At 48.4% G+C, this 22,230-nt stretch overlaps 1 protein-coding gene and 2 pseudogenes across 1 annotated transcript; 2 read left to right on the top strand and 1 right to left on the bottom strand.

Annotated features, from left to right (window-relative positions):
- The first annotated feature begins 374 nt into the window (after window positions 1-374).
- On the top strand, window positions 375-1,851 carry LOC120704623 (annotated as a pseudogene).
- A 981-nt stretch (window positions 1,852-2,832) lies between these two features.
- LOC120704625 lies at window positions 2,833-18,876 on the top strand. The gene is made up of 11 exons (XM_039989087.1): window positions 2,833-3,625; window positions 4,068-4,196; window positions 4,282-4,356; window positions 8,820-8,946; window positions 15,983-16,435; window positions 16,514-16,726; window positions 16,813-17,010; window positions 17,098-17,271; window positions 17,342-17,767; window positions 17,848-18,087; window positions 18,470-18,876. Exons 8-11 carry the CDS (start codon window positions 17,140-17,142, stop codon window positions 18,608-18,610), a joined length of 939 nt encoding a protein of 312 aa, XP_039845021.1. The 5' UTR covers window positions 2,833-3,625; window positions 4,068-4,196; window positions 4,282-4,356; window positions 8,820-8,946; window positions 15,983-16,435; window positions 16,514-16,726; window positions 16,813-17,010; window positions 17,098-17,139; the 3' UTR covers window positions 18,611-18,876.
- LOC120704624 lies at window positions 4,812-6,103 on the bottom strand (annotated as a pseudogene).
- Window positions 18,877-22,230: the final 3,354 nt, after the last annotated feature.

Below are 22,230 nucleotides of genomic sequence, written 5' to 3'. Positions count from 1 at the left end.
AGGAGACCGGTCTGTTTGGTTGAAACGAGGTGAACGCAGTTCAGATGTGATGACGCAGCTCCTGTCAGGCACGACTCTTGGCCACTTGGGGTTGCACGGCGGCAGGCGCGATACGGAAGCCACGGACGACGAGGATCCTCGAGATGCTGCCATGGCATATGGCTCGTTCAGTCGCTCTCCCAGCGGCCGCCAACACTTCGTTGTCCGGCGACGTTGAGGCGCGCTGGCTGCTCTGGACTCGCTCGACGACCGTGGAAATGGAGGCCGCGCATTATCCGGACGACCTCGTCGTCGCGCCTGTTGCCATCCCATCGTGTTGATTGCTGAAGACTAGCGACACCGGTGTTTGTCGCTTCCGTCGCACTGGAGTACATCCAAGCTCCGAAATATCTCAGTATATATCCGCCGGACGAGCCACCACCGCCGGCCACCAGGCGGCAAGCTGATTGATCCGTCTAACCTTATCCCACCGGTCGCGCGCGGATCGGAACGCACGGCAACGATGTCCGCAGCCACGGAGGCCGGCGCGGCCACGGGCGGCGGCGACGCCTACGACCGCCGGCGAGAGGAGCTGCAGGCGTTCGACGACACCAAGGCGGGCGTCAAGGGCCTCGTCGACGCCGGCGTCCCGGCCGTCCCGGCCATCTTCCGCCACCCGCCGGACGCCCTGCGCGAGCTATCGCTGCCGCCCGCGCCGTCCCTGCCCCCGGCCGCCGCCATCCCGGTCGTGGACCTGTCCGGCGCGCCGCGGGAGGAGGTGGTCGCGCGGGTGCGGCGCGCGGCCGGGGCGGCGGGGTTCTTCCAGGTGGTGAACCACGGCGTGCCGGGCGAGCTCGCGGCCGTGCGGCGGTTCCACGAGGGCTCTCCCGTCCCGAGGCGAAGCGGCGGGCCTACACCCGGGACCCCGCCCGCAAGGTCAGGTTCAGCTCCAACTTCGACCTCTTCCAGTCCGCGGCGTCCGGCTGGCGCGACACCCTCTTCTGCGACCTGGCGCCGGACCCGCCGCGCCCGGAGGAGCTGCCCGAGGCCATCCGGGGCGTGATGCCGGAGTACGGCGCCGCGGCGACGGCGCTGGCGCTGCGGGTGCTGGAGCTGCTGTCGGAGTCGCTCGGGCTGCCCGGCGACCGCCTGCGCGAGCTGGGATGCGCGCAGGGCCTCAACGTCGTGGGCCACTACTACCCGCCGTGCCCGGAGCCGCACCTCACCCTCGGCACTAGCAGGCACACCGACCCGGCGTTCCTCACCGTGCTCCTGCAGGACGGCATGGGCGGCCTGCAGGTCCTCCTCGATCGCGGCGGCGGCCGCCGGGGCTGGGTGGACGTCCCGCCCCTGCCCGGCGCCCTCATCGTCAACATCGGCGACCTTCTCCAGGCACGCACGCTCATCACCTCGACTGCCTTCTTTACCAATCGATTCGGCTGTGAATTTTATGCACAAATAATCCATCGTTGTTTGCTGTTGCGCCTCGCGCCGTGCCGGGCATGCAGCTCGTCAGCAACGACCGGTTCAGGAGCGTGGAGCATCGTGTGCTGGCGAACCGGAGCCCGAGGGTCTCGGCGGCGTGCTTCTTCAACGCCGACATGAAGCGATCGACGAGGCTGTACGGTCCCATCACGGAGAGCAGCAACGACCCGCCGCTCTACAGGAGCGTCACGGCTCGAGAGTTCATCGCGCACTTCTACAGCAAGGGCCTCGAGTGCCGCCCGCTCGACCACTTCAGGTTGCAGCACTAGCATGATTCGATGAACAATATAAATCAGTATACTTCTTTTTTTTAAAAAAAAACGCCGAATCAGTATCCTTAGCCAAAGTCTATCCATCATTCGATTATCTAGTTAACCCGTTGCTGAATTTTCTGATCCATCGGATTTGGTTGCTGCGTGCAGATTGCACCACGGACTGCACATGCAGATAGAATTGTGAACTAGTTGTTCTCTTAGAGTAACTCCAGTGGGGCTTCTTAATTTGAATGAGCAAATGTCTATTTAGAAGTCCATTTCTAAATTTTATTCATCTAAATATAGGCCTCCACTCCAGCAGGCCGAGTGTTGGAAATATGACCTAGAGTCAATCATATTTTCTTATATTCATGGTTAATAAAGTGTACCTTGAATATTCATGGATGACAATTTGTATTGATTAATGCTTATGTGAATTATTTGTGAAACTCTATACTTGTATGAATATTCTAAAATGTTCCTAGTCGGAGTTCATGTGAGGACACACATGAATATTAGACTAGCACATGTATTAGTTGATTGACTACGTTTCACAAGTCATGGACATGGAGATGTCAAACTAATAATGTGGGCTCATGTGAGACATGAGACTGAACTGACCCAACACGAGATTATGACTTCTCATTACACAATATGTACGCTGTGTCCTAAGACCTGAGATCATCGTATGTACTCAAGATGTGAACCGACTTACTTAGGAGTCATCAAACGCTGCACCGTAACAGGGTAGTCATAAAGGTGGCTTTCGGATCTGTCAAGAAGCATGCTGTGAGACATAGTCGGTCAAGATGAGATTTGCCCCTCTCTACAAGAGAGAGATATCTCTGGGCCCCTCGAGTGATTCGGATCAGGAAATGCATAGCCATGCTGGGGTTAAGAGTTAACCAAGTATTCCGAATCACAGGATCGAGAAAGAGTGGTCGGCTTTAAACTAGACCAAATATCGTGAGGCAAAGGGAATAGCATGTATATGATATTGTGGCGGCTCGTCTGATATGATCTTTGTGTGCGTATAGTAGTTGACATGTCTTGCTAGAGGCCACTGTCTACTATTGGGCCGAGTAAGAGTACTCGAGCCATGTCTATTCGCATATGAGCCCATAGGGTCACACACTTAAGGGAAAGAAGCCTGATAAGGATGAGATCCGAATTAGACTAGACTTAGGTGCACTAATGGGCCTTTTCGGCCCAAAAGGGGGCGCCTAAGGTGGGACCCAAGGCAACCCATCTAAGAGGCTATATAAACAGAGGGAAGAGGGCGCCTGAACCCTAGACCTTTTACTATTCACGGTAATGTTCACTTGAACAGTACCGACGTGAACAGTAGCCGCCCCTCCTTCGCGCCGAAGCCCTAGGTCGCCTTTGCGGATCTAGCAATCCGGATCGCGACGCTTCTTCCCGTACGTGTGGATACCTTGGAGGTGCTGCATTTGCAGCACAAGGACGAACCGCACGTGAGGAGGTTCTCGCAACTGCACTGCCGGCTTCCATCTGTTCGACTACATCGATGCGCGACAGAAGTTCTGCACCCGCGCGTCTAGTGGTAATCCCGTGATATATAACTGCATTAATCCTGGTTTATGTGTTAGAATAATTTTGTTTTTGCTACCCCATATTCCTACACATAGTTGGCAGCCCAAATAGAGAGCCACCAAATTGAGGGGGTGGGGGAGAAATTTGGTAGGCATACTAAAATGACAGCCTATTTTCAAGGTTTGCTGGAGATCAATTTTTTGCACCCACCGAGCAGCTCAGGCTACGTGGGTAATTTTGAATGTTTAGTGAATCTGAGAATGCACAATTGCAAATGTAAATGAAAACTTGAGCATTTCATTGTTTCTTTTGCAGTAAATGCTAGAGGAACATCTTCACATAGAAAGCAAAAGGTAACAAATTTGCATTACAATGTTGAGATTTTTCTAGCTGCCATCAATGCCATTTTGTTAGAGATGAATCATTGGTTCACTGAAGTTTATCAGAGTTGTTAGTGTGCATGGCTTCTCTTAATCCAAGGAGCTCGTTCTCTAATTTTAATGTGGATAGGCTTGTGAGCTTGCTGAAATTTATGCTGAAGATTTCAATGTTGCTGATCTTTTGTTGTTACCGGGTCAACTTAAAGACTTTATAACCCGTGTTAAAAGAAATAGTGAAACTTTCTAGGATGTGCAAAGCTTCCAAAAATTGCTGAAATAATGGCGAAGTCTGGAGTGGACAAATCTTATCCTTTGGCTTATAAACTCATAGAACTAACATTTATACTTTCGATGGCAACGTCTTCAGTAGAGAGTCTTTTTCTGTTATGACTCTCATAAAGACATTTTTCCATAGCAAAAAGGGGATGATTGGATGAACCACTTGATGATGTGCTACACCAGGGAGATATTTAGAAGCATTAGCAATGATAAAATTATACAACGTTTTGAAGAGATGAAAACACGCCGAATGTTGGTGCCTCGGGTATGTTCTATTCATTTCAACATTTCAAATTATTTTGAACTTTTAATTTGCCAATTGTCACTAAGTTATTTTGTTTGGTATATAGAATGCTCCTCGTGAAGATCGTCAATCCTCATGATTCATGAAGAATAACGAACGTCGTGCTTTATCTATTGCTTTGGTATGGAAAATTTAATAATTTATCTTTTTTTTACTTCCTTGCAATGTATTTTACTTTATTTCTCAATGTTGTCATATGAAACCGCTTTAAACAACTATGTTGGTTTCGTATGAGACACAACCAATTTATTATGCCAATTGTTAGTTCAGCCCCCTAGTTTGGAATCGTGGCTTCGCCCCTGGTTAACATAGGACCTTGATCAATCAAGAATGTATATGGAGCTGTCTCCGATCCATTGAATAATAATGTAGTGCGGGAGAGCTGTAGCAAATTTTACTGTAGTGAAGGAACTGTAGCTTGTTCGAAAAAGAAACAAGAAGCGCAAAAAAGACTATTCCCCCAAAGCCAAACAGGTACAACAACTTCTTATTTATCAGGAGTTCGTGGAGTGGAGCTAAAAAATTATAGATGTGTATTTATTTTGGAATAAATTTTGAACTTTAGAAGTGCAATATTTTGGAAGTGAGGGAGATGATTTAGCAAACTAGTAAATGGTTCCGCTTTTCAATTTTCGAGTACCACACGTCCATACCTAATCAATCACCTAGTCAGAAATAGTTGGCAACGATAAGTCCAGTCCAGACCCCTGCAACGCCTCACCCACGATATTGTCAAGTTTTTCCGCCATCTCTGGTCTCAGGTAATTGCTCCAGTTCCCAATCACCCCCTTGCCGAAGTAGGCTACGTTCTTCACAGCCATATGATTGCTCCCGTTCCTGTTCACCTCCATGCTCTTCAACAACTCGCCCAGGCTGCAGAGCTCCATGATCGCATCGACCAGCCCTCCATCCTCTTCCTCCTCGGTGAACATGCACCCCATGAACTCCGCCAGCTTCCTCAAGCTGCTCTCAGGCTCACGCAGCATCTCCTCATACTTGAGGAACAACACCTTGCCCGGCCTCCTCAAGCTTTCCTCCCAATACTCGAGGGCGTGCTGCCAGTGCGGGCCGTTGATGCAGCGACCCTCGCAGAATAGATCGAACGCCTCTTGGAGCGTGTAGGACTGCACGTCCAGTCCGAACATCGCTGACGTTTTCTTGGTGAAAAGCCATCCGGAGACCAGCACGTCTTTGGAGTTCCGGCAGATGTACACGATCCTGGAGCCCTCCCCTCCCCTGATGCGCTCCGGCAGCAAGGAGTAGGGCAAGTGGGTGGCAAGCACGCGCGGAGAACGGAGCGCCGCCGCCGGCTCATCTTCCGTCTCGTCGGCACCACTCGCCCCGAGGAACCTCACGCAGTCGTGGGGGTTGCGCCGGCGGAGCGGGTGGTCGGCGTCGGATGGCGGGTGCACGGCCCGGTTCAACGTCGCGAAGGCGAGGGCCTTGAGGCTTGAGCCACGTGGTGCCCGACTTGGGGAAGCTGACTAGAAAGATGTCGTCGGGCCTCGGCTCGAAGTGGGCGTGGATGGCCGGGAAGTACCCAGTGAGGGCTTTCTCGGTTAGCGAGAAACCTTTGTAGCGGCGAAGATGGAACGGCGGCAGGCACCGGGTCTCAAGGGGGAGTGAAGGGAGGATCTCGGCCAGGTCGCCGTGGGGCGTAGCTAGCTGATGAGGAACTAGGGTCGATGCTGCTGCTGCAGCGGCGCCGGTGTCAGCAGGAGCAGCCATGGGCAGGATTGCTGCAAGCACGATATATATTTCTAGCAGATTACAAGAGTGAGGGGAGGAAGTCTGTGCTATGCGGGGGCGGGGAAGCCTCTTGCTGCCTACGGCTCCGTCACGCAACAACCTGCCCAGGCGTGTTCCAATCGAAGCAGCTGGTGGCGATGGAGCCCTGGTCGAGTACTCGAGTTAGGTAATAGTCCCTGTACATGTTTCGTCAGGAGCAGTACGGTGCGTGTGGACGAAGCTGTTAAACGAAGGCAAGCATGGATTGTATTGCCTTCAGTGCATCTTATTATTAGTAGCATGGATCCACTTGTCTAGCTGAGAGATCTCATCTGGCCGGCACTACGGGAAATGCCACGTTTGCTGGGTGCCACAAGCTTTGCCGTGTGCCATATATCAGGCACACGACAAAGGTGGTCTTTGCCGTGTGCCGCAAATTCGACGCACGGCAAAACAAAGGCACACGACAAACAAATTGTTTGCCGTGTGCATTTGACTACAACACACGGCAAACAGAAGCCGCTCGACAAATTGATTACTTTGCCGTGTACTTACTGATGAAACCCACGGTAAACTCTAACCACACGGCAAATGTTTTGAAATCCATAACAGGGAAATATTTTCCGTGTGCCCAGCAGGGACACTCGGCAAACAACACCTTTTGTCGTGTGTTTTCCAATTTTGCCGTGAGTCTCGGCCCATGCACACGGCAAAATATTGGTCAAAAAGTTAAATTAGCAGTCCCAAATTTTTCAGAAATACACTTGTAGTAAATTGACCTTGATGTTAACATCTGGTATTTTTCTAATTGTCTTTGCTATATTTAATCATTTAAATTGATTTACCACATTTCTTTGATTTAAGTCTAATTTGTTCTGCTAGGGATTTGAACATTGTAGTAAAATTCATCTAAAAATCAAATTCATGTTGTTGAGTGTAAATTGAAGCCGTGTGTATGAATTCAGAGGCAATATCGACTACCCTTATCCCGAACCATGAATGGTAATATGAGGTCGAATCATTTTAAAATTTTATAAATAGCATATGAAGTGCAAAAATCCTAAAAGTTTTCATGATACAATAATTTCGTGTCATATGGCTATGGTAAAAATCGAGTCAGTTTCTCGCTTGTTTGACGTGCACTCCTTACTAACCCAAGCATATCCAGAGAAGGTCCATAGTGGTTAAGACCGAATCATACGTATTCCAAGTCAAAGTGATAAAATTTTTCTCTATGCAGTATGCTACTTAGATTCCTTAATGCCAAAATTTGGTCATTTTTCGGATCCACTTATTAATTTCAAAATTTATTTTGCGGTTAAACCATTAAACCATATCATCTTAATATACATTAAAATCGAGTTGTAACCACATGAAATAATGTTTTTTAGAAAAGAATCACCCAACATGTAATGTTTATGCACTTTGGCCAAATAGACACTAAAGTTTGTCAAATCAAATCTGGTTAAACACATAATTGAAAATGATTTGGTTGATACAATTTGAAACACATGAAATAATAGAATTTTTTGGTTTGAATCATAAAACGTGAGTTGTTTAGTGTCTTTGGCAATGTGTTTTCAAAGCTCATTCGATAAAATTTCATGAAACAATTTTTGAAATTGAATTAGTTCACTGAAAATATTTGCCGTGTAGATAATTTATTTGCCGTGTGCCTAGGACAGGGGCACATGGCAAACACAGTGTTTGCCGTGTGCCTTGGATCGTGGCACATGGCAAACAGTGTCTTTGCCGTGTGCCCGGGATCTAGGCTCATGGCAAAAGGCCGGCCACAACACTTAGCGCTCAGTCCGCGGCCGGCCCATCCACGCACCACACACGCTCGCTCGCCTCCCACACCCGCTCGACGCGCCACCACCCGCTCGCCGCGCCGCCTCCGGCCCGCTGCGCCGCCACCCACCCGCACGCCCACCGCGCCACCACCCGCCCGCAGCGCCGCCACCCGGTCCGGCCGCCGCTCGCCTCCACCACGCCGGCTCGTCGCGGTCCCGGCTCCACGACGCCACCGCCCGGCCGCGTTGCCACCTACCCGCACGCCCGCCGCGCCGCCACCCGCCCGCCGCGCCGCCACCCGGTCCGACCGCCGCTCGCCTCCACCATGTCAGCTCGCCGCGGTCCCGCCTCCACGACGCCGGCGCCGCGGCCCCGCCACGACTTGGCGGCCAGGAGCCTTCGTGGAGGCACGGCACCCCGGCCCACCCGTGGGCGTTCTTCAGGGAGGGACGCCGGCTCGGCCCCCCGGCGGCCCGTGCCCCACCGTGAGGCATGCCCGCCGCGCCGCCGGCCGCCGCTCACAACTCCGTCACCCCGCACTGCCTCCACCATGCCGGCGCGCCACGGTCCCGCCTCCAGCACGCCGGCGCCGCGTCCCCGCCACCACCCGGCGGCCCCGAAGCTTTCCGGAGGCATGCCGCCTTGCCCCACCGGCCACCGAGGCTTGAGCGGCGCACCAGCGGGCCCTTCACCGCCACCTATCCGCCGCCAGCCAGCCGCATTGCCATCTACACGGCTACGCCGGGCCGCCACAGCTACGCCGGGCCGTCCACGTCGCAGTGAGGTCATTGCTTACTTTACTTGAGCATTTGAAACAATTAGTCGCGACATTGTGTGGTTAACTAGAGTAAATGATTTAGAAGATAACATCTTTTATGAATGCATCTGTGATGATCTTAGCTAACACAATATAAATAATTGCTCACATATTTTGAAAAGGGTTAGTGTAATTGTTGTTTTGAGGTGCTTAGTGAATTATTAGCCAATAGATGTTTTTCAGATTTATATTTACAGGTTTGCATGTCATGCTATTTGACCAATGGATGTGTTGATCTCTTACAGTTGCATCGCCCGCGTCCAGCCGTGCGATTTCCACAAGACCCTAAAACCCATGCTAGTCCGACAAGCCGGAGACGACTCCAACCGCGAGCCCACACCAGTCCGGCGATGCCTACACCGACGACACACGGTAAGCCCAGCCACCGGCCACTTCCGAGATCATGTTCGTATAGGAGGTAACCGAGTTAGGCGTCACCCGTTCGAAGGAGATACGGTTGGATATATGCAGATCTTTGCATATGAATGACCGTATCTATTTCGAATTGTCCACATTTTTTGGACAGCCTGATAGGGTGCGTAGATGGGGTTAGTTCTCATGGTCTACGCCGATTCGAGACAGAGTCTCGGCATCATCTCCTCGTTGTTCCCCGGATACACAATCTCCTTTTTCGGGACGTGTATTTGGAGAACAGCGGGGAGGTGCTGCCGAAATTCTGCCTCGGATCGGTGTAGAGCATGAGAACCAACCCCAGCTACGCACCCTCTCGGGTGGGATTAGGACCTATCTTAACCTATTAGAATTGGTAGACATCGTGTAGATGCAAGGATGATCTTTTATATTATATTACTCATTGATATGATAGATGATGGATGACCATGCGTGGATGTATATTGGATGGAAATGTGGGGGTCAGTTGTCCGAGTAGTAGATTGACAAGACCGAGGCTTTCTTGGATGGAGTATTTGCAAAGCTCAAAAGAGGCAATACCACCTGGTGTCCGTGCAACAAATGTGGAAACACATGTCAACAAACACGCGAAGTCATGACGAATCATCTTTGCAATTATGGATTTACGAGAGACTACACCCGGTGGACCTACCACGGCGAAGCCAATCGTATGAGAGACGAGGTCGTTAGGCAACGCATCGAAGAACATGACGCTGATGCTGGGGTTGCAGACATGTTAGATGACTTTCATGAAGCACACTTTGATGAAGGACGTAGGGAGGGGGAGGAGCTAGAGGCAACCGCAAAGGCGTACTATGATATGTTGGCTGCAGCTCAGCAACCCCTTCACGGTCATACCAAGGTTTCACAGCTGGATGCCATTGGCCGCCTAATGGCCGTGAAGTCCCAGTTTACCTTGAGTCGAGACGCATTTGATGTTATGTTACAAGTTATTGGCAGCATGCTTTCAGAAGGGCACATTCTTCCAAAGAGCATGTATGAGGCACAAAAACTCCTTCGTGCACTGAAGATGCCATATGAACAGATACATGCCTATCCCAAGGGATGCATCTTATTTAGGAAAGAACATGCTGAAGCAAAGTACTGTCCAAAGTGCGAATCCTCTAGGTTCGTGGAAGTAGACTCTGGTGATGGTCAGAAGAGGTAGCTCGGGGTCCCCGTGAAAGTCCTACGGTACCTGCCGCCCATACCAAGGATCCAATGTCTGTTCATGATCGAGGAATCCGCAAAGCAGATGACATGGCACAAAATGGGAACTCGTTACAATCCTGATAAGCTTGTGCATCCATCCGATGCTCAATCATAGACCCATTTCGACGGGATTCACCATCACAATGCTTTGGAGGCTCGTAATGTACGTGTTGTGCTGGCGACAGATGGCTTCAATCCCTATAGAATGTCGGCCGCCCCTTACACTTGTTGGCCCTTTTTCGTTATCCCACTGAATCTCCCACCTAGCGTTATTTTTCAACAACAGAACATATTCTTGTCGTTGATAATTCCTGGACACCCTGGAAATAATATGAGTGTGTACATGGAGCCCCTGATTGATGATTTGCTCTGTGCTTGGGACGATGGGGTTTGGACATACGATCGAGCTACAAAGACAAACTTCAGAATGTATGTTTGGTACCACTATTCCCTACATGACCTGCCGGCGTATGGGATATTCTGTGGCTGGTGTGTCCACGGAAAGTTTCCTTGCCCAGTATGCAAGGCAGCTTTGATGTTCATTTGGTTGCGGAAGGATGGCAAGTATTCTTCGTTCGATAAACATCGACAATTCCTACCTCTTGACCATCCATTCAGACGAGATAAGAAGAACTTTACAAAAGGTGTTGAAGTTAAAAACCATCCACCGCATATGATGATGGGTGCCAACATTCGTGCTCAATTAGATGGTCTCGTGATCAATGCTGAAGATGGGGGGTTTTGTGGGATATGGTGAGCAACATGCTTGGGCGCAGAAGTCGAGCTTGTGGAGGCTCCCCTATATGGATGATCTTCTTCTTCCACATAACATTGATATGATGCACTCCGAAAAGAATATCGGCGAGGCATTGTTCGGGACAATCATGGACATTTCTTATAAGACAAAGGATAATGTTAAGGCCAGAGTGGATCAAGCAACATTATGCGATAGACCAAAGCTAGAAATGAGGCCTCCCGAATTTGGCAAGGCATGGAGAAAGCCTAAGGCCGATTTTGTTCTGACGAGGGCCCAGAGGAGAGAAGTTCTAGAATGGTTCCAAACCTTGATGTTCCCTGATGGGTATGCGGCGAATCTGAGGAGGGGAGTGAACTTGACCACTATGCGAATCAACGGGCTCAAGAGTCATGACTACCATATATGGATCGAGCGGCTTCTTCTAGTTATCACTACAAGAAATATGAGTATCCGTGACGAAAATCTAAATGACGAAAAACGAAAATGTCATAGAATAGCTGCCATTCTGTGACGATTTAAGCAATATCGTCACTAATCTAAGGTGGACGAGTACCTTAATGACGAACATGAATTTTCGTCACAAAAGATGCAACAATCAATGACGATATGACAAATTTGTCATCAAATATCAAATAGTTAGTGACGTTTTTGTTTCATGATAAATGTAGGTTCGTCACTAAATACCAAACAACATAAACTTATTCTTCATTTAGCCTTCTAGGGAGAGTACACCTTTGAAGTCTTAGTCTTCCCTCTCAATATGATTAAGAGCTAACATTACTTCTTCACACTAAAATATAACAAAACCTTATTTCATATGTTTGCTTACATAAAAAAGACTATTAATAGTTTTACTCAATAATACTATTTTCAAAAGGACACACTTCTTTCATATGTGTGCGAGCAACGACGAGCAATAGCGGCTACTCTAGGATGGTAGGGATGGTTACGGTGCATGCATCTTTTTTAAGGTCCCAAAAAAGTTTTAAAAATGAAACGAAAGAGGTAATCCCATTTAGTGTTAACTGACAGCGTACATTCATAGTTATCATATTGACTAGCAAGCTACATTGATACAAGGGCCCTGTTCGGAGAAATAGCCAAGAGTTATTTTGAGGGCTAAAGTTTAACTCAAGAAAATAACCCTTAAATAAAATAGCCCTCCTGTTTGGCTCCCTTTTGACTATTGGGGGGGGGGCTAAAAAATAACCCATAGATCCAAAAAGACCAAGGTGATTATTAGTTCAATTTTTTTATTAGTATTTTTCACTAGGTCTATTTGATAGAATCATTTAATTTGTTAGTAGTTCAATATTTTTGTGATACAAGGTGATTATTAGTTCAAATATTTTTTAATAGCAAAATTCTTAGGCAAAATATGAGTCCCATATTATTTTCAGATAAAAAAGCCACACATACTACATTCGGCACCAAAATTTTGGCGGCCAAACTTTTATTTTGAAAGTTTTGGCGGCCAACCTTCCATCCGTCAGAACTGAAAATACCCCCGCTATCTCCTGCGCGCGCGCGGCCTTCAAAATTTGGAATCCAAGCGCTCCTGTCCACACGTTCCCTTCTTATCCCTTCGTCGCTCCCTCGTCTGTTCTCTCTCCCTCCTCAGTACCAAGAACCAAGCACCACACACCACCAGCACCAAGAACCAAGCGCCTGGCCTATTCCCCAAGTTCCATGCCTAGCGCCGCTGCGCCGACGCACGCAGCGGGGTGATGCCCTCTGCCTGCCTCGTCGCTCTGGCCTCCATCACCGCCAGCCTCAGCCTGTTGCGCAGCACAGCATGCGAGCGGACTACGGCGAGGTGCGCACACTGCTTGCTGGGGCCATACGCAGCGGCAAGAATGGGTACACGGCCGGGCTCCCGGAGTACTCGCACGCCATGGCGGATGGCTACGTTGGGCGCAAGGAACGCCGCCGAGCAGGTGCTCAACTTCTCCCAATCCCCCCAATCCATTGCAACTAATTTCGATCTTTAATTTAGATCCAGTTTCTTTCTTGACTCATGAGTCACGATGTGCTCTCTCCCTGTGACAGGATTTGGAGTTCGGGTCATGTCCAATCCAAGCTGCCCTCGACTTTGTCCACGATTCAAGCACCGCCGGCAGCTTATAGGTAACAATCACTCCATTCGCCCCAAATCTCTATTGCTTCTTTCACTGAGATGCCATATGTGCGTGAGATGCCCCAAATCTGAGGAATTCATAGATGCATTTCCTTAATCTCCTCTCTGATGACTGAAAGAAATTTCACATATTAGTTAAAAGGCATCATTAATGTGACATGTCGTGAAGCTAGATGTTCTGTCAAGCCAATTGGCTTCCATTGATTGACTTCAGTTGAAGCTTATCTCATCTGAAAATCAATTTATGTGACTTCTATACAGCTTTTCATGTCCTTAATTAGAGTAGATATCTTTTTTTTTCCAAAGGAGCGGTGGATTGTGAAACCATGTTACAGCTATATTGTGGTTTCTAGTCTTTTCACGTATCTAAACAGGCAACTGATTCATGTTTGTGTGAGCAGGGAAAACCATGCAGAGTGTCGACATTCACATGGTCAACATCAGTGGTCAACCATGTTTGCGTTAGCTGCACACTGGAATCAACTACGGCAAACGATGATTGCGGCCACCATCTTTAGGATCATTTGTTCACACTGTCCTTTTTGTGTATATTTATTTGTATATGGTGGTGAATACTTGTGACCAAGTGCTGGTCTTGTATAAGTAAAAAAAATTCTAGGATGATTGTCTAATATATATATTTATTCTTTTGAATGGTTTTCATTTGTCATCTACGTGTATTTGGATAACCTTTTATGACAATGTGGAGATATTTTCATCACAGAATAGCTATGTATGCAGAGGATTTGTGATGCTTTGGCGATATTGGATGATAAAAAATATTGTCATAGAATGTATAAATTTAGTGATGATAATGTAATCGTCATAAAATACATTACATGATGTTATAGAAATTGTCATAAAGTATGTTTGAATGACGATAAGTGAATCGTCACAAACTAGTTCCATTCTATGACGATTTTGTGAGGAACGTCACCAATACTATTTTGTGACGGTCGTTCTGTGACGATTCTCATGACGCAGGCTAAATGTCACTATTAAGCTTCTATGACGAAAACCCATATTTTTTGTGACGATAATGGATCATCATGGATAGTCAAATCTCTTGTAGTGTATGGTTCGAGGCTACCTCCCTGATCAAGTCTGGCAAGTGCTGGCAGAGTTGAGCTTTTTCTTCCGCCAGCTTTGTGCTAAGGAGTTATCTCTAAAAGTAGTTGAAGAAATATAAAGAATGGTGTATGTGTTGCTCTGTAAGCTTGAGAAGATTTTTCCACCCGGCTTCTTCAATCCGATGCAGCATATGATTTTGCACCTCCCGTACTAGGCACAAATGGGTGGGCCAGTGCAGCACCGTTGGTGCTATTCAATTGAGAGATGTCAAAAGATACTTAGAACAAAATGTAAAAATAAATGCAAAATTGAAGCTTCAATCGCAGAGGCATACATTCTGGAGGAGGTATCAAACTTCACGTCAAAATACTATGTTGACAACCTTCCTAGCGTCCATAATCCACTCCCTCGTTACAATACTGCGGAATCTAACTCCACCCTGAGCCTTTTCCGAGGCCAACTCGGAAGTGCAAGTACTGCAACCATCAAGACTTTGGATATTCAAGAGTGGCATGCTATTTGTGTTGACCAACCTTTCTGAAGTTTTGCCATACATAGAGTAAGTTCTCAGCATTCATTTAGTTCTCAAGTCATTTCCCTTTTCTGCATCCAACCCTATCCTTCGTCTTTTGTACATAGAATTTCATATGCAATTCTGGCGTCGATCAAGGGCGCCTAGCCTCCATGAAACTGAGACCCTACTTAGACAAAGCACGGGAAATGGAAGGCCTGATTTCATTTCTTGGTTCAAACAGAAGGTAATGTCCAATTCAGCTCATTTGTAGTATATGGCATTACAAGTTGCTCGTACGTGCGAATAATATGACGAACTTGCAGGCACAAAACGATGTGTCTATGAGTGCCGAGTTGCGGTAGGTTGCCAATGGCTTTACCTATAGGGTCAAGTCATTTGGAGCTTATGACGTGAATGGATATCGCTTTCACACAACAAAGCACGAGCAGATTCGGCCCAATCGAAGAACAACAAATACCGGAGTTTTTATGCTAGGAGACGATGGGCTCGAGTACTACGGAACACTTGAAGAAATATACAAACTATCGTTTCATGGGTCCGTACCTCTGAAACCTGTCATATTCAAATGTCATTGGTTTGATCCTCAAGATGTGAGACGTATCCCGAATATTGGACTAGTCGAAATTCAGCGGTCATCTGTGTACCCAGGAGACGATGTGTATGTTGTAGCTCAATAGGCGACACAAGTTTATTATCTGTCATACCCGTGCCAAACTGACAATCATCTCAAGGGTTGGGATGTTGTGTATAAGGTGTCCCCTCACGGTAAACTACCTGTCCTGAACAATAAAGATTACAACATAGACCCAAACACATATGCAGGAGAGTTCTTTCAAGAAGATGGGTTACAAGGGAGTTTCCAAATAGATTTAACCGAAGCAATTGGAATGGAAGTAGACAATGAAAGTGTTGTTCACGAGGATGCCGGAGATGAGGTTCATAATGCGAAGGACTTGGAATTACTTGAGCGATTACGTTTAGGCAATGACAGTGATGATGAAAGCATTCTTCCTTTGGAGCACGCCGTTGATGATATCGACGGACGTGATAGCGATGATGAGACTTACGATCCAGCTAATCCCGATCTTGAAGAGTATTTCTAATACATGTAAGATCCATATTTTCAACAATTATATCAGTTTTTCACTTGTTCTAATTACGTTTGTTTTTTACTACTTGCAACAATTAATTTGTAATACATGTTCGGATTTTGTTTATTTTTTTACTACTTGCATTAATTAATTTCTAATTATTGTTCTAATTGGTTTGCTCCTTTTAATTTCAGGTGATAGATCAAAGATGGTGGGGCGCGGCGGAGGTATGATGCAGTCGTTGGAGGCCGTGCTGCGCAGAGTTACTGGGACAGGTGAGTCCTCCCAGACGGCTGGAGGGAGGACGAGGAGGAGGAGGGGTGAGGCAAGGTCGTCGGTGCCTCCACCAGCTGAGGACGCCGGCTGGTCATGTACAACGAGGAGTGGCAGGAGGACGAGGGGGCCTCGCGCGAGGTCACCCTCGCCTGAGGAGGAGGAGGAGGAGGAGCCACCGCCGCAGCAGGAGGAGGACCAGGAGGAGGAGGACGGGCAGGAGCAGGAGCAGGAGCAGGAGGAGGAGAGGCCTCTAGTGAGGAGGACGACGACCAGGGAGACATACCTACCGTCTGGATGCGAGGCCCCGCTCGTCTCCCGAACCGACCTATACCGCTCGAGCAACGGCCGATTATTCGGCCAGACAGTAAAAGGTAAGTTACTTGAGCCGATTTCATTACGTTTCATACTTATATATTTCAATTCTAATTTTACACAAATATTTTTTGCAGGAACTTTGTAATCGCCGTTCCAGGTATTCACAAACGCATCCCCAATGGCATTCTGGGCCTACTTTGCAAGGACCACTACCCTGGATGCATCGAGATTGACGGACGTCTTCAGCCGGCGTCGGCTTGGGAGCACTACATCCAAGCCATTGATAGACCGGACCGGGAAGGCAAGTGCTTTGCGAGCAAGGCAGAGCGGGTGTTGCAGGACTGTGGGTAAGTCTTGTACGCACTATAATTGTCAATACATCTCATTAGTTGGACATTCTTGATATAATGACTTTGTTTATCATCATGTGCAGGATTTCTACAGGTACGAGGAGGGAATGATGACCGTGGCGCGCGAGATGGCAAACACGGCCTGTCACAAGCTGGTGGCGGATATGCTCTACGAGGCGCACATCCAGGCGAACTGTGATTACAAATGTCGCATCGAAAAAGTGAAGACCAACAAAGGGGTTGTGCGAAACCTCAGGCTGACTCGGGAATAATATATGAGGGTAAATATACAATATTATTAATATCGACTTTTGCTAAAATGAAGTACGCTACAGTTGATCTTCTTATATGTCATGTATGACCTGCAGGTGATTCCTTGGTGGTTAGCCGGGAATGAATAGTGCTAGGACATGATAATCAACAGGTGGTATGCGGAAGGTTGGGTGGAGATGCACGAGTCTTGCCGGCAGCGGCGTTTGATGATGCCAGGTGCACCGCACCATCAGGGCAACAGTCACCTACGACATTACGCGGACAGATGGGTACGTGAATTCATTTTTTTCATTTTAATGCTCAACCGTACACAATTTGTAATCATCTACTTTTTTGCAGTCGGCATCACATGGAGGCGAGCCTTGCCCCCCGATCAAGGCGTGGGCTTTGGCCCACATGGGGAAGGCGACATCCGATGTCACCTACAACCCTAATGCCCCTCCAGAAGCGTACAACAATGCGACCGTCCACAGCCGCCTAGAAGCGTACAACAATGTGACCGTTCACAGCCGCCTCAGTGAATACAACTCGATGGCAACGGAGGTCCATGGGCCGGAGTTCAATCCAAGCACGGCGCCCATTGATGCAGAAATCGTCATGAGGGTGGGAGGAGGCAAGAAGCATGGCAGGTACTGGATTGGCAACAGCGTAATCGACACGGCCAGTACTCCCACTCTCGCGCAGATTCGAGCTTGGAGCACTAGCTCAAGCCCGGCCATGCGCCCACGGCCAAGCACTACGGAGATGCAGATGGCCGAACTGAAGGTTATTTCTGTTTTATTCGTGGTTCCTTGATTGTTAAAGATGTTTGTTTTGAATTCTAACCATTTAATAACATATTGTAGGCCCAAATGCAAGCTGAGTTCCAAGCACAGCTCCAAACACAGCAGGAGGAGCAGGAGGCGAAGTGGCAGGCCGAGCGGGAGATGATGCAGCGACAGTTTCAGCAAGCACAGGAGGCCAAACGCCAGAAGCTGGATATGGCTCTTCAGTACATGCAGACTCTGGGATCGGCGATGGGTCTTTCGCCGCCGCCGCCATTCACTGCCTCTCCTTTTCCTTATCGTGCAGCTACTCCTACGCCTGTGAGTGACTTCACATTCTTCTAATTTCATTTGTCATAGTGATTTAGCAATTTGATTGATAGCTAACTCTAGCATGACTTATATCTACAGACTTAGAGCTACAGACTTAGGAATTAGCGTGACTTAGAGCTAAAGAGCTAAATTAAATCTTAGTCAGTTGCATTGATTATTTTGGGGTAACATAGCTTAATAGAACAACTCGAATCCAAACAATGGTCATCATTTTTAATTTCTCTATTGCTTAATAAAACAACTCCAGCATGACTTAGAACTTAAGACTTCAGGTATAACTACAATGACTTTGAAATAATGACTTAGAAATAATGACTAACAAACTCTGATCTTGGCTAACACATATAATATCTACAATAATTATGTGCAGCCTCAGTCGGCGGCGTCCAATGATGGGCCAGTCAATCAAGACATGTCACCTCAAGAGAACGCCGCAGCAGTGTGGATGGCTTTCGCGCAGCGCTACTCGCAGCCTCCGCCGTGGTCGACGCCGCCGCCGTCTGCCGCGTGACTAGCATGACCTTTGGACTGTATGCAACTTTGCATTTGGACTAGTGTATGCACTATATGTTGTATGGACTAGTGTATCGACTATATGCAATTTTGCATTTGGACTTCTATATTGTATCGACTGTTGTATGGAGTTGTATCAACTATTGTATGGATTTGTATTGACTATTGTATGGATTTGATTCGAGTATTGTATGGATTCGTATCGAATATTATCGAGATTTGTATCGACGTATATATGAACTGCATATGTCATTGTATATTTGATTGGAGTTATATATACGCTATTTATTAAAAAAAATACATGCTGAAACGCACCTTTGTCGTGTGCCAGGGCAAGGGCACACGGCAAAGGTGCCATTCTTTGCCGTGCGCAAGGCCAGGGCACACGGCAAATGAGCCATTGTTTGCCGTGTGCCTCTGCCAGGGCACACGGCAAAGGGGCTGCGTTTGCCGTGTGCCTAATAGTGCACACGGCAAAGTGTTTATTGTGTGTCCGAAATATAGCACACGGCAAACTAGTTCTTTGCCGGCCATTGTTTGCCGTGAACTGTTTGCCGTGTGTTACACTCGACAAAGTGTTTGCCGAGTGTAAACTGGCCTTTGTCGTGTGCCCTTGGCACACGGCAAATAGGCACAGTCCTGTAGTGCGGCCACATGAAAAATATCTCTACTATTCTCTTCTATACCCCTATAAACCCACCAGTTAAAACTTTACTACATCTACCAAACTTGTTGCTTTGTGAGATGGAGTCCTCTCCCCTCACACCAGATTGTGTACACAAAAAATTAGCATCATCAAAATATACAGCCCAGATTTTTTCTCACATCTCTTCTCTCTCCTTCTTCAATCAAATCCAATGACTCGTGTTATTTGGATCACGCCTCACCTCTGGCGCACGCGCGCCGTCGCGACGCCTTCGGTCGAGACGTGCATTCCTCGAAGAATTTGCCCTGTTTCAAAGCCAAGGATTGGTCGAACAGCAACTCCTTCATTGACATGGACTTTTGCGACAGCGGCGGCGGGGCCTGCGCGCCATAGGATGATGGGTGGACTGCCGAGGAGAGTGTCAGGCACCGGCGCCGAAGACGTGCCATATGATGTGATTCCTATAAGCATCCTTCTCAGATCTGTGTTTTTAAGTGGAAGAAGAGGAACTTCATTACTTCATACTTGTTTGTGTTTTTTAATTAGAGGACGCGTTCAAACTCTCACGTAACCGATAGATTTGGGGATTTCGGCTGACAAAGATTGGAGACGAAGCAGACAATGGTCTGACTAATCTTGTACTTCTTCGCTTGCATGGGCGCATGGCTGAGCTTCTCCAAAAAAACATTAGATCTTTTTTTTATCATCCTCCCAACCTATAAGTGCCACACTGACAACATCCCTGTCGTATACACTGTCTCAGGGGCGGAGCCAGTCGATGGAGTCGCCGGTGTCAGCTCCATTAGGAAGTGTTGTCAGCTCACTTAATAAACAGGACATAACAGTGATTTGTCACTGCTTTTAAAGAAGGAAAAAGTCCAGATTACTACCCTGTGGTTTCGCGAAAGTCCGGATAACCCCTTAAAGAATTTTTTAGTTTATTTTACTATGGTGGTTTTATAAACCGGTGCACTTAACACCTTTTGGCATTAACCTAATCCTGTTTTGGTGACATGGAGGCGGTTTTGCAAATAATCACGCCACATAAGCAGGCTGACGTGGCTGGAACTAATCTTGCTCACATAACCCCTCCTTTTTCCCTACCCTAGCGACGGCATCCCCTGACCACGACAAATAGGCCTGGCTCCGCCCCTGCACTTTCTGTTTCTGTATTTTATGCAAATTTATGGCTTTGAAAAGTTTTTTTAAGTGTTTACGATTGCTTAGGATAAATATGTATTGTACACCAAGCTATTGTAAATGCTCCACCTTTGAATGTTTTAATAATTGTTGACACTACTACAAAAAGTCTTTTCCCATACGGGCAAAAAGCCTTTTCCAAGGCGGACAACGTAACCGCGGAGCTTTCGTCACGGTTAATGAAGCATTAACCGAGGCGGTTTGCTACCCACCTTGGTTAATCGAATAAAAAAGTCAAAAAAGGGACAAGCCCGCCGAGCCCATCATGGGCCCGCCGAGCCCATATGAGCTGGGTGCGCCGCCAGCCGCCGCGGCACCTCTACCGGCCGCCGCATCCGCCGTTGGGAGGTCAGATCCGGCCTCCACGCCGCCGGATCCGGCCTCAACGCCACTGCCGGAGTCAGAGGTGGCTGGATCCGAGGTGGGGGCCGAAGTGCCCCCCACGCCGTCCTTGGCTGCCGCCCTCCACGAGCTCGACACCGGGGCCGATGAAGAGCGCCGCCGCTCGCCCCATCCGAGGCCGCCGCCGGATGGGCTCAGGGTCGCCGCTCCTCCACGCGCTCCTGCTCGGGGCTGCCGCTCGCCCCGTCCCAGGCCGCCGCTGGCACCGGGACGAGCGCCACTGCACGCCCTGTCCTAGGGCTGCCGCGCCTACACGCGCCTCCTGCTCGGGGCCGCTGCCGGATGGGCTCGGGGTCAATGCGCATCCACGCGCCCCCTGATGGGGGCCGCCAGGCCGGTGAGGAGCGCCGCCACGCGCCCTATCCTAGGGTGTCGCTGGAGGGCTGCTAGGGCTCCACGCGTGTAAGGATCACCGGGGTGTCCGACCCTAGAGGGGGAGGGGTGAATAGGGATGCTAATCGCTTTTTAACCTAGGGCGCAAACTACTTGCATAAGATAAACCTAACACGTTCTATACATGCTAGTTATGACTAAGGTTTATCTTTGTTATTCTCTACTTACCCCCAAAATACTTGCAACCTATAGCCAATCCTAAACAAACTAACTAGGATAGTAAAGGCACGCAAGATAAAGTAAATGCGGAAACATAATATGGTAAGTAAAGAGGTAAGTGCAAGAGGGATGCAAACTCCCGAGTAGACACGGTCATGTAACGTGGTTCGGCACAAACGTCTACGTCAACGGGACACCGAGGCTCTTCCGATCACCGTCTTGCACTACGCCACCAAGGCGATGCCGGCAAGCAAAGGCAAGTGCCCACAAGACACCGAGTCTCGTGCACCGCCACCGTCTCTCTCGGTCACCCAGCCGAAATCCACTACGGAGCTTCTCCACCAAGGAGGGGGTCTCCTCTTCCCCTGCACAAAGTGTCGTTGCCACTCCACACCAAGTCGGAGGGTCACACGACGGATCACAAGGATTGCTTGCCGCAACAAGACTTCTCTCAAGGGAGCTCTCGCAAGAACTAATCCCTATTACAAGCACTAAGCACTCTCACAAGTGTGCTTAAGCCTATATGATGTACAATGAAGCTCTATGGTGGTTGGAGGTGTTATTCAAGTGTAGTATGCTTCCTTAGTCTCCAGCAACCGCAAATGAGCCGTGGGGTGGCATATATATAGCCCACACACCTCAAACTAGCCGTTGGAAAAAGGCTGACAAAAAGCGCTATCACCGGTTAAACCGATGCTCCTATTTTTGTCATCACCAGTTTAACCGGTGAGTGCATTTTCCAACTAGCTGTTATACTTCAACGGCTACCTCAATCGACCGACGTAATCAACCGATGCAGCGTCGGTTTAACCGGTGAG

This window comes from Panicum virgatum, chromosome 4K, assembly GCF_016808335.1.
Source record: "Panicum virgatum strain AP13 chromosome 4K, P.virgatum_v5, whole genome shotgun sequence".
Lineage (NCBI taxonomy): Eukaryota > Viridiplantae > Streptophyta > Magnoliopsida > Poales > Poaceae > Panicum > Panicum virgatum.
Note: the sequence above shows the minus strand (reverse complement) of the source record. Positions and strands in the feature narration are given on the sequence as shown.

Coding starts and splice junctions, on each gene's coding strand:
- LOC120704625 (XM_039989087.1), top strand. CDS start 17,140: ATGATAATCAACAGGTGGTATGCGGAAGGTTGGGTGGAGATGCACGAG. Junction 17,768..17,847: donor TGCAGATGGCCGAACTGAAG/GTTATTTCTGTT, acceptor AACATATTGTAG/GCCCAAATGCAAGCTGAGTT. Junction 18,088..18,469: donor GTGCAGCTACTCCTACGCCT/GTGAGTGACTTC, acceptor AATTATGTGCAG/CCTCAGTCGGCGGCGTCCAA.